The sequence below is a fragment of the Petaurus breviceps genome, unplaced genomic scaffold (genome assembly GCF_028583685.1).
Source record: "Petaurus breviceps papuanus isolate PSGF00001 unplaced genomic scaffold, PetGlider_PUasm1.0 90702, whole genome shotgun sequence".
NCBI classification, from domain to species: domain Eukaryota; kingdom Metazoa; phylum Chordata; class Mammalia; order Diprotodontia; family Petauridae; genus Petaurus; species Petaurus breviceps.
Window position 1 is genome coordinate 4,525,303 of NW_027187317.1, and position 13,064 is coordinate 4,538,366.

The 13,064-nt window shown below is 41.3% G+C and overlaps 1 protein-coding gene across 1 annotated transcript in view; it reads right to left on the reverse strand.

Annotated features, from left to right (window-relative positions):
* The window catches only part of TGFB2 (transforming growth factor beta 2), a 103,830-nt gene extending 90,772 nt beyond the window's left edge, over nt 1-13,058 (reverse strand). Inside the window, exon 1 of the mRNA XM_069066018.1 lies at nt 11,490-13,058. Within this exon, the coding sequence (XP_068922119.1) occupies nt 11,490-11,829 (340 nt within the window). The 5' untranslated portion in view covers nt 11,830-13,058. The remainder of the gene's footprint in view (nt 1-11,489) is intronic.
* Nucleotides 13,059-13,064: the final 6 nt, after the last annotated feature.

Consider the following 13,064-nt stretch of genomic DNA (forward strand, 5'->3'; position numbering starts at 1 on the left):
CCCCCCCCCCCCCCCGGTGAAACGCACGCTGCGCTCCGAGCTGCATCCAATCAGAGCTGCAGCAGTGAGTGCATCATCCTGTTCTTCCCCAGTGATTTGCTTATTGAATAAAGGTACATTTTTTTGTTTACATTTACCTGTTTATTAAAATTGCTGTCAATGTTCATTAAAATAAGCCCTCCCCTGAAAATAAGCCCCCTGGTGTTTTTCTGTCCAAAAAAAATAATAAGACAGTGTCTTATTATCAGGGAAACACGGTATGATTTCCATTCCTCCTCTCCCCTCCCCTCCCCTTGTATCTCAAATGATTTTTCAGTTCCTTCACCAAATCATCTACTTTCTGCAAGAAAACTACCTCAAACTGAGTATTACATCTCCATCTAATCTATAATCAGAATAAAATATCAGCCTTTTACTGACCCAGATGACATAGCTGCTTAATTACAAATGATAAACAAACAAAAGAAAAATAAAAAATAAAATATCAACAGTATTTTCCTAGTCTGAGAATTCAAAGCAGGATTGTGAGATGAAACCAATGAAAAAAAGGGAGATAAAGATACCAGCCAAAAAAGAGGAGAATAAACAATTGTATAAGTGGGAAAAGCCAAGATGGAAAAAATGACAGATTTACTGCTACATTTGGTATACAGAGAACAATCACTGATAGACAGGCTTTACCCAAGAAGCATTGAAATTACAATTACTGAAGTAAATCCAAAACTTAACAATTAAACGATCTTTCCCAGAACATTCCAATTTGTACTTCAGCAACAAGAGATGGTTTAATGTTCTTCAGTGTATTTATGTTTTTTTAATCCACAACAGCATGAGATCCTCTTTCAAAAAGACTTCCTTCTTGATTTTTTTGTAAATATGATGCACTTTCGGTCACTTGACAGGGTCCTTTTTCTAAGCCAAAGTTTGCATTCTCTATCACAAGATTAAGTAACAAATAGGAATTCTTACAACAGCCTAAAGTTATGAATGAATGGTTATTTGTGAACTAGCTTGTGAAGACAGATGCAGTATTTGTCAGAGTAGTGCGGGTTAGATATGGAGAAAAAGAGCTAAACAAACAGGGCCAAGATCTAAGTCACAACATTTGCCTACTTTTTTTTTTTGTTTGTTTTCATGAGACTAAAAGGATGCTACATTTAAAAAATAAATAAAAGCTAGTCATTATTTTTATGCCGCTTGCTGTATGTTTTTCCTTTCCTTTGGGAAAAACAGTATCTTTTCTTCAAGCATAAAACATCTGAATCTGCTTCAAATTTATCTTAAAAAAAAAAAGCAGGCAACTCAAAAGAATTGAAAAAAACAGTGACAAATCCTCATTGTGAAAATGGACATAAGCACATCTGCATTTGAGGGTTAGTATACATTTTCCAACTGGTTTCAGATGGTTGGGGCTTCACAAAATCTAACAATCATTTCCCCCTTTATTTTCCTGATTCCCATAATTCTCTTTACTTGAAGGGAAATTCCATCTACCCATTTTTGTTTTTGTTAACACATGACTTAGTCAAGTATCAAAAGGTGACTGGACAAATGATCAAGTTTTTTTCTGAGCCATATCAAGCTTTTCTTGTACAGGGAGAGGAGTAACAGATGCCTATGCATTACTCCACTCTTGGCCTACCTGAGGTCAGGAGATGCAGAAGGTGATGCTCAACACTTTGGTTGTACTCCCTTTGGAGGAATTATTGGAAGATATGGACAAGAATTGCACAAGATGAGAGATTGAGGATGGATTTCCATTTTCACCAATGGATTCTACACTGTATTCAAACTAATAAGATCCTAGATCCATTGAAATATAGAAGAATGTTTTCCTTACCACTAACAAATATAAACTCCTAAGGACTCAGGACTTCACACCTCCCTGCCCCATTACAGGGAAAAATCTTTAGTGCCATTGAAGGGGTTTCAAAAAATTGTAATAGACCCAATGTGATGTGAACTAAAGCAGGAATAGCCTCAACTTCTCTTCTGGGATGATATCACCTTCCTTATGATATGCTAGCATTATAACCATGCATAAGTCACTTAACTACATCTCAGAGCCTCAGTTTCCCCACCTATAACATGGGTATAAAGATATCTGAAGTATTTACCTCACAGCATTATTGTGAAGCTTGAAATAAGCTCACATATGTGTAATAACAGCTTTGCTAGATGACATGTGTAAAATACTTTGCAAATCTTGAAACACTATGTAACCATAAATTTTAATAAAATTAGTCTTCCTCTCTGATCTTCCTAGATTGACCTCCATTACATCTTCCCCTTCCTCTTTCCTGGGAACCTTCTCACTCCATCTCTCACTTTCATGAACTCCTCTCCTTCCAATATGTTTCCCCGTCTTCCAGTTTAGATTTTGATCCAGCTTTGATAGCTTTGGCTATAAGTCGCTTTTGGAAGTGATCATGATGTCCCTCTGAACAAAGACTGTTTAAGATTTTTTATCTTTGTATTTCCCATGCAGAGCACTACCAGGAATACAAGAAGCACTCAATAAATGAATGTTGACTGACTGGTTGATTGTAGCTTCCTGAACTGCCAGATTCACACCATCTCAAGTTTCTTAACTGTGGTTCTGTCAGGATTTGGAATTATTGTTATTGGGGGGGGGGGGGCAATGGCAGGTTTGATCAGGGCGATTGATAATGTTTATTCAGGGTACAAGGTTTACTCCTTACTTTTATCCTAAGGTTCAAGGCATTGAGAATTGGAGCAGGAGGTCAAAACCTTGGGGCTGCAACTCCTAGCATATTATTTTTATTTCCTGACACATGAAATCAAAGAGAAGGACAGGTTTTATGGCATATATTTAAAGGTGTGCATATTAACATGAATTTAAATTAATTTTGATGGGAGCTCTTGCAAAGCTTCTGGAGATAACTGGGGACATCCCAGCATGCCACATAGCCAAGACTGCTCTAGGGCAGTTAAGTTACCACATGCTCAAAAGGGTTGGCTTCACTACAATTCTAGATACCTTTGTTGCCAGATTACTAGATTTTTATGTTCCATCTGCTGTTAGCTCTCTCAAGTAGGTGTTAAGGCTCCCTGAGGGCAGACAAGAATGGAGCCTTCTCTTTTGTTGGGAATTCCCATAGCATCCAGTACTGTCCCCTGCCCAGGAATAATGAATGCTGGTGGGTTATATAATGAGGAATCCAAAAGAGAAATTAAAGTCAAGGTGTTCAGTTTTGCTCTGTTAGCAAGGGTGATAAAATGATAAGAGGGAAAAGTTTCCAATTAAAGAATAAAATCAGGGACTTCAATGACCCATGTATTCCTTATCTCTGAATGGTAGGGAGAAAAAAGAGTTAATTGTACTTAATGAGGGAGAAAATGAGGTAGGGACAGACAGGCACAAAAACTTACCCAAGTTTCATGAGCAGTTATTCTCATTTCTAGGAACAGAGTTTAAAGAATAGAAATTCAACTCGATATTTTGAGCGAATGTTCACTTAATATTAGTAACTCTTCTACTTAGTTTATTCCCTTGATCCATCGGAGGAAAAGTGCCAAATTCCTCAATCTCCTGGGCTATACATTAAACCCCAGACCATGAGTCAATCTAAGGTTATTGGAAGCTCTTGATTTAGAATGAAAAGATGTTAATAACAAGGGGAAAGACAGTCCTCAATTGGTCACATGGGTCACTTGTTCCTAGAATTCTCCAACTAACTCATCCCCTACTTCCTCTGAGTTGAAGAGAAATTCTCACCAATTTAATTGGCATCAGGACTATAGATAGGGCCAGATTCGATCTTCCTGCCTCTTTCTGCAACCCCCCTTTCATCTTTCAAGTATCAAAGGCATTATTGACCAGAGAAGCTTAATAGGTACCAAATTTAAAAAAAAAATTTCTTTATCTCTAGAGCAAGAGTGTGAGGTGTTATGTGTAAAATAAACTACCTCCCCCCACCAAATAATAAGACAGAAGGCACAAAAATGAAAACTCTTCTGGTAATGGGGCAGAATTTTAAATAAATCAGTGTATTTTATAGAAGAAGAAACCCAGAATTTTACATTCAATTTTTAGTATCTAACTGAGAAGTATCTAACTGAACCAAGATTAAGTGTTGCTACTAAGCAGAAACAGCAATACAGACAATGAGCTAGAAGGCCTGACGCTGCAAACAGTGCCCAGTGGGTTACTATACCAATTCCTTCCAACCTTATGTCAGAAAGTTTCCAGGTTTGGACATGGCATACTCTGTGTGTAAGTTCTATGTATTTTTAATTGCTACACATGCAGGTATTTCATAATAACAGGTGAAGGCAACTGAAAAATTATGGGAAAGAAGTCAAGGGGGACTTTTCAGAGGAAACAGAGTCAGCCAGGCCAGGTCAGGAGAAAAGCTGGTAATGTTGTAGCTCAGCATCTACTTCTGGACATCCAAAGATTTAAAAAGAAGTAAAAGAAAAAAAGCTTGTGGTTGCAGGCAGGATGCAAACCTACTCTAAACAAATGACTGAGGCAAACTTTTCAGTCTAAACAAACCTGTTGAGGCATCCTTAACATATTATTAAATGAGAGACAGAGGAAAGAGAGAGAGAGAGGAAAAAGGAGGAGGAGGAGGAGGAGAAAGAGGAGGAGAAGGAGGAGAAGAAGAAGAAAAGAAGAAAGAGGAGGAGGAAGAGGACAAAGAGGTAGAGGAGGAAGGGAAGAAGGGAAAGAGGGAGGGGAGAGAGAGAGAGAGAGAGAGAGAGAGAGAGAGAATGAGTAGGGAACAGAAAATGTCTCATCATTTTAGTTTCAAAAAAGGCTTAAAACTACCTTTATTTAAAAAAATGAAAATGCACAGCATATAGTTTTGAAATGACAATGGGAACATTGGTTATCTTTGCCAGTCTCCTTTTGTCAAGCTGTTCAGAGCCTTAACTCCCAGGCTGCAATGTGGAAAGCACTCCTGAGGAGAAGGCCAGCATAAGCAGAGCAAGCACATCTGAAAAATCCAAATCATCTCTCCTGGATCACAGCAGTGCCTGAAACATTACATCAAGATAATTGAAAGAGATGCCATTTAAAAATCTCACATTGTGGAAGATTCTGGGTTGGGGAGGAGAGAGAAATAGCATGAATTTTCTAATTACTATAGTCATACAGAAGCAGTAGGGAGCATGGATAGTGAGAGTAGACCTCAAAGTTTGGGCAAACTGGGTCCAGGTCCTACTTCCTGACATATAAACAATGGCAGAACCTTAGCTAAGTGGTGCAGTGGATAGGACACAGGCCTGGAGTTAGGAAGACCTAACTTCAAATCTGGCCTCAGACACTTACCAGCTGTGTAACTAACTCTGGGAAAGTCACATTTGTTTGCTTCTTAATCCGTAAAATGGGGAAAGTAACAGCACCTTTCTCCCAGGGTTGTTGTGAGATAATTAATTGTAACATGCTTAGTACAGTGTTTGGCATTCAGTGGGTTCTATGTAAATCAATATTTTATATATTTATTATTATTAACAATCTCTCAGTGTCCCAAGTAACTTTCTAAAGAGACTATCAATTACAAATTGGTTGCTGATCTGCATTGGTAGAAGTTTCTCTATACCAATGAAAGTTCAATGTGCCCCTCCTCCTCAAAAAAAAAAATGAACACATAAAATATTTAAGTTGGAAGGATCTCAGAGGGTCACAATATAGTCTAACATCCCCATCCAATGTAGGAACTCCTGACAATTGGCCCAAGAGTCTTTGCTTGAACATTCCAGTGGCAGAAGAATCTACCACCTCCTAGGTCAGTCCATTCTCTTGGTGGAGAGCTCAATTTCTTGGAAAGTTTTCCTTTATACAGAGCCAAGAATCTTTTCCCCAATAACTTCTAACTACTCATCCTAATTCTGTCCTTTGGAGCTACAAAGAATAACTCTAGTCTGCTTTCCCCATGCCAACCCTTCCATAAGTTCAAAATAGATTGTGTCTTTCCAGAAAATGACCTGTCATCAGTGGTCTTTTCACGTCAAATTCTTTCTGTCCCTCCTGGGATTCTGAAGACACCTTTGGATTTGGCTTCTTTACTTTCTCTTAATCTACTATCCCTGCAGTCTCTAAATATATTCTAGACCTTAAGCAATTAATGAGTCAAGGGCCCAGGTTAGGCAAACTCCTCAGGTCAGCCAACAACCGGATGTGGGATCTTCTCCTTGGCACATATCAGTTTCCTCTGTGAAAATAGTCTGGTATGCTTGGGTATTTTTATATGGAAAATGAAATAACCATGCCAAATGTCCCCAGAGGAGATGGGAAAAGGGCAACAATCTGGGGTCAAATTCCTCCTCTCTCAGTAATTACCTGTGTGACCTTGGACAAATCATTTTGCTTCTCTGAACCTCAGGGGTTGTTTTTTTTCCCCTGTCTGTAAAATGGGGGGATTGTATTAGGTTACCTCTGAAGCCCTTACCAGGTCTAGAAGCTGTAATTCTGGGAGTGAAAACCTAAAAGTGCCATGCTATATATGGACTATAGGGGTCACTGTGGAGACACAAGTGCTCCCAGAACCGGTCAAGCATTCACAATCATCTGTCTAGCCCCAGAAAGTAAATTGTATTTTGTTCCCATGATAGAATTCAGATTTCTTAGTAGTTCATATGATGACAGATTTAGATCCAGTTGCAACCTCAAAAGTCATCTTGTCCAACTCCCTTATTTTATAGATGAGGAAATTTTGGCCAAATGAGGTTAAGGGAAAAACCCAAGGGCATAGGTTATAAGAAAATGATCAGGATTCAAACCCAGGTCTTCAGACTTCAAAGCCCCTATTGTGAGCTGGGGAGGGTGCCAAGCCAGTCAACTTTCCTACTGCCTCCTACAAAATGTCTCATTATTTTAGTTTCAAAATATTATGCTTTTAATCTTTGGATGAAGTAAAGAAGAAGAGAGAGAGAGAGAAAAACAGACAGAATAGGAGAAACAGAGAGAGGGGAGAGAGGAAGAGAAAGAGGGAGCAAGAGAAAGAAGGAGAAAGGGAAAAAAGAGAAAGGGAAGAAATTCTGATCCTGAGTCAGTAGTGACCTAAACTAAAGGCACCACAAGTGGGCTGCACAACAATAACAACACAGAGTAATGATGCAATATATGAAGGGGAGGAGAGAAGTTTTGCCAATTGCATACCAGTAACTCAATTATTCTGAATTCCTGAAAATTCAACGCCTTGGAGATAAAGCCAAAAATACTTCTGTGTCCAGTCAGTAACGTTTTCTTTTATTGGGCAGTTGGCTAGTAAAGGGTCAATTTATATGTAGAAAGCAGTATTCGTGAACAGAATACTCAGCTATACTCCCTAAACCTACCACATTATTGACACTCACTCTGCATTCCACAGTGTTACTGGGAAAGATTAGAGGCAGGGGAACTTCTAAGAGGAAATGTTTAAAATTCATGTGAAACAATAACAAAGGAAATTTCATTTTGATTTTTCAGACTGTATAGTTTAGTCCATCCAATTCAACATAATAGAATTAGCCAAGTGATGACTGACTTACTTTCTTCAGTGCCTAACTTGGCCATGTTCACTCTGCATTTGTATGAACTGCTTGTTTTCTGTGCAAGTAGGATCTAAGACACTTCTTCATTTTCCTTCCCAATATTAACTAACATGACATGGATGCTGACGGAGGTTCCCCAAGAAAAAATCATCAGTGAAACTGAATGAATGGGAAAGGGCCTTAGTAAGCAAAGATCGTAAGAATAAAATATGCTATATAAAAAGAATTCACAATCTCTCATTTACCTAAGATAGCTTTTTAATCATCCTTTTATTATAATCACTTTTTTGTGGACAACTGGATTTTAAAAGACAGTATGGCTTAGTATAAAGAAGATAGCATAAGGAGCCATAGGAACAGAGTTTTTTCTGGACAAAATCTGCTATTTTTTGCTGTGTGACTTGGATAAGTGACTTAATTTCTCTGATTCTCATCATTCATCTGTAAAATGGGGATAATCATGCCTGCACAGCCTGTTTTACAGGGTTGTTGAAAGAATCAGATCAGAACATGCAGGTGAAAATGCTTCAAAAATTGCAAAGAAATATACATATATAAGGTATTAATTACAATTACTACCAAGAAAAGATAACTAGATAAAGTCAGTAACCTGAAGTAAATACAAAAGAAGAATTGGGCCATATCATATTATAATAAAGCAATATAAGAAGTGAAGATTGTTACAATTAAAGGGAAGGAAGGAACAGAGAAGAAGAAAGGGGGGGGGAGGGGAAGGTTTTAGACCCTTTTCATTTACCAAGCCCTCAGGTTATATTTTTATTGTTACTAGTTTAAAAATATCAAGAAGTCTATTGTATTTGGAGCAATTTTTCTGAGTCACTCATGCCTTTTGCAATATCTTTTGAATAGATGAGCCTTGAATCCCAAAAGGATTGTCAAAAGGACCAGATGTCCCCCGATTCCCTCTGTACAAACTATGGGTAAACCTTAGCATAACTCTACTTTGAGCCTTAAACTAACAGCATATGAAAAGATTAATATGAATAAATTCAAAACTAATCAGAGCCCTTCTTTAAATGTTGACACAGTATTATTTATATCCTATACATACCTTCTTGACTAAAATTCGTCCCAGGAGATTGGCACCTGGCCAGTTCTATTCATATTTACTGTATTTATATAGTACAGTTGGCCAAGGATAATATTTAAGACAAAATATGCCTTAGGGCATATACAATATCTCTTATATTTCTGCTTTTAAATCTCCACATTGCTAAAAAATATTTAGGCTGAACTTTATAAAATGTCCTGCAAAGGGCTATCAGTAATCTGTAGTGATATATAGCTGGCTCAGTATAATTAGAGCATATTTGTAATACTTATGCCAAAGTCAGTCACTGAATACTAATAACTTTGTGGTTAAAAAAAAAAAAACCTGAGCAAGTGATCTTTCCCATGCCTTCATCTCTACAGTTTTTGACCTTCAGGGTTCTCACTGCAAGAAATGCCAGTCTTCTTTCCCACCTCCCTCTCCACTCCACGACTCCTTTCAGAAATGAAAGAACTATGCAATAAAGTCCTAAATGGGGAAAGCTGTTCTGTTCTCCAATGCTGGCAAGTTCAATTTACTCCTTAAAAAAATATGGTGGGGTGATTTCTTCCTTTTTTTTGGGGGGGGGGAAGGATTCATATAATCCAGCATAACTAGAAATGCTGGAAAATCAGTTAACCTACTTTCTATAAAATCACCCAGTATTTACACAGTAATACCCAATCTGCTACTTATAGGACTTGCTTCTAAACTGCTGTGATGCGCCCTGTTGGTAGATCACTGGATTTGATGTTACCTTCTCTGTTAAGAGACCCATCCCTCTGAATGCCTTGATAATATTTTAGATACTTAATTTGGTCCTTTATAGGAAGGTAGTTGCCTAAACCGAGCCTATATAACATTCACTGGGCTCTTTCGAAAACCCGTTTCCCTCCAGCCATATGGGAAATAGGGAACTGGGATTCTGTGGCCTTAGCTTCTTAGATCCAAGGTTCCACTGGGAAGAACCCTGGGTGGACACATTCTTCTTAGATAACCTGGTATCTCCAGAATAATTGGTTACAGGTTAGAGATGTGTCTAAAAACTGGGAGCAATTTATTTTCGCGTTTGCTGCTAAACGCCTAAAGCACGACCTGTTTGGGCACCAGACAGTGTGCCCGTCTGTCCACCCAAGTTCCAGCAGGGCTGCTGCACGTGCCGGAAAAAAGAAAGCTGCCCTGATTCTTCACTGTCTCCCTGGTATTGCTACAGCTTGCAATGCCATAGCTTTCCGAATATCCCGTTGGCTCCAGCCCAAGTAAAAAGGCTTATTTCCCCGGGGATAACAAGGGTGGCGCTTATTTCTCATAGCTGTTGTTGGAGGGTGCCATAATTACAATAATAAAACCATCCTGCTTGCCAGAGGGTCCCGAACCTGATGCTGTCATTTCACAATAAAAGGGAGACAACAGCGGCAGAAGAAAGGCTGCCGAAAAGGCTGGGGCTCAGACACACTGGCTGTCATTCTGGGACCATACCTACAAGACATGACAAGCCACAAAGCAGCGACTTGTTAAACTAAAAATAAATATATTAAAAAATGCACCACCCTGCAATTAGAAACTCTTGGATAAAGTTACCAAGATGGCTGTATTATCTATTTAGGCAAGACACAGAGACTTTGCAAAAGCGGCCAACAAGTATATAGGGCATAGAAAGGGGAGGAGAGAAATGGGCAGCCAATGAAACGGAAAGCGATTGGGATTTGGAATACAGTAATGTTGAAGGATTCCCTCCCCCCGCCCCCCCTTCCCCCCCCGTTTCTTCCTGGTATTTAACCCTCTCAGGTATCACAGGACGCATTTTTAAAGAAGCTCTCTGATTTCATTTCAAGCTAACTGCCCCATTCCCTTCTCCCCGCTTCCCCCCCAGAACTCCACAATAAATCATTTCACTCCAGTCACTACTGTATGCCAGATGGATTTAAGGATATGGCAACCCAGCACAGTCTAGGAGCTGGGAGGGCTTTTTTACTCGCTCTTAGATTTAGGAATGCATCATCAAAACAACTGCCGGGAGCAAATGAAAAGGGAGTTAGCACAGGCAACAAAGGTTGAAAAGAGAGGACTTGTTATAAACCTATTAAGAAAAATGGAAAGAGTTTTCTGCTAAACCATTAAACAAACAATAATAACCAAATGAGTATGAGTGGCAGGGGAAGAGAGGTCAAGGCGACTTAAAACTCAAATCCTGAAAAAAGTTCCCATTTCCTTATGAATGAAAGTCCAAAAAGTGAAATTACAAGATTCTGGATGGAGTAGGGGAAATGAGGGAGGGGGGACGTGCATTCGTTTTCTGGTGGCTAGGGATGCATTAGGGATTGAGGAAGTCAGATACAAAGTTTAAACTGATATCTTTTTTTAAGATGTATTTTTTTTTTTTAGTAAGATCATTTTTAAACAGATACAATGGAGACAGATTCACAAATGTGCTGTCAAATCAGCGGTGGGGCTGGGTGGGGGGCGAGGAGAAGAGTCAAGTCTTCGCCCTCCCCCCTCCCCAATTTTTTTTTTAACCATTCAGGACCCAATATGGTAACAAACCTTTCCGCCCAAAGAAAATAAACCTACCAAGATTTCTGCAGTCAGCTCTGCCCCTGGGGAGTGGATCGTAGGTTACTGAGGAGGGCTGCCTCCTTGCCAATGGACCGTGTGATGAATTTTCAGGGAAGAGGAAAAAGAAGAGCGCAGCTGAGGGAGATTGGGAGGGAAAGGAGGGAAGAGAAGAGGGAGGGAAAAGGAGAAAAACAGAAAGTAAAGGTACAAAAAAATTGCCTTGAGCCCACACGTTGGGCCGGGGAAGGGAGGGAATGGAGGAAGGAAGATAGCTCGAGCCGAGATGGAACTCGGAGAGAAGAGGACGATAGAGGGAGTTTGGGAAGCGCCGGGCACCGCCAAAGCTCAGGGACTCGAGGAGAATAAACGCAGCACTTACTTTCCGAGTAGTAGGGCATGTCTATTTTGTAAACCTCTTTGGCATAGTACTCCTCGTCGCTCCTCTCCCTTTCGCAAGCCGCTGCCCTCCGGTTGGCTTTCTCCTGGAGCAAGTCCCTGGTGCTGTTGTAAATGGAGATCACCTCCGGGGGGACCTCCTCAGGTTCGGGGTATTCTTCAGGGGGGCTGGTGAGCTTCAGCTTGCTAAGGATCTGGCCCCGGATCGCCTCGATCCTCTTGCGCATGAACTGATCCATGTCGAGTGTGCTGCAGGTAGAGAGGCTCAGCGCCACGGTGACCAGATCCAGGGTCAGGAAAACGCTTAGGAGATAATAGTGCATTTTTTTTTTTTAAGAATCGGAAAGGGGAGTTAAAAAGGGGGGAAATCCTCAAAATAGAGAATAGTTGTGGATTAAAGAAAAAAATCAGATCAAGTATGTAACTTGGCAAGCAAACCAAAGATAATGACCAAATGACCTCTCAAATTGTCTAAAAAAGTGAAAATGTGAGTACTCAGAAGGGTGGCAACATAAATATGGGCTGGGTAGTTGGGTGAGTGAGGGGGAATTCTGTCCTTTTTTTGTGGGGCGGGGGCTAGAGGAGGTGAAAAAAAGGGAAAAGTCTCTTAGGCAGAAATCATTGAGCTGGGTTCAGTGTGTCAGCGTCCAGTCTGGTAAGGCTAACCTGAACTCGTCTCCTGCGGCCAAAGTGGGAAAAGAGTGATGGAGAGGCCCCGGGGCTGGCAGCTAGCAACCCAACAGAAAGGGGTGCTCCGAAATGCTGGGGGTGTTGGGAAGGGAGAAGAGAGATTAAAAATAAAAATCAAAAAAGGGGGGTTGCGAACAAGCGGCAGCTCTCCCCACTTCCACTGCGGGCGCCGATGACTGCGAGAGAGACACACACCGCGGCTGGAGGAGCAGTCGAGAATCGCACACGTGTGTGTGTGTGTGTGTGTGTGTGTGTGTGTGTGTGTGTGTGTGTGTGTGTGTACGCGCGCGCGCGCGCGTGTGTTGAGGGAGAGCCCGAGACAACGAGGGAAGGCGGGGTGCGCTCCGCTTCCCACCCCGCTCCGTCCTTGTCCGTAGTGGGCAGCAAAGGCAGAGACGATCTTCGCTCCGGGTGCCGCAAGCTGTTGCATGCACCCCGGGCCGCGTGCACCAACTCCGCCCGGGTTACTTCTTGTAGCTGCAGCCGCCGGTGCTGCCTTCCAGCGCCTCCTCCTCCTCCTCCTTTTCCTGCTCCTCCAAACCAAACTGTAACCCAGCTACAAACAAGCCACTGCCTCGGCCGCCGCCGCCAAAGCTGCCTTCGCCGCCGCCGCTGTCTTCCCCTTCTGGCTGCCCGCAAAGGCAGCGGCTTGGAAGGACTGGTTGGGGAGATGGTTTATTCCTAAGGGACGTGGGGGAGTTTTCGGTGGGTTCCTTGCTCGCTCCCTTGGACTCCCACCTCCCCCTTTCCCCAATCTCTCTCCGTCTTTGGTCGGCTTGACCAATCTTCCCTGTGTTAGTTTCCAGCACTTGCCACCCGGGAAGTCAAAGATTTCTTTTCTCTCCTTTTCTGCCGGGCAGACCGTTAT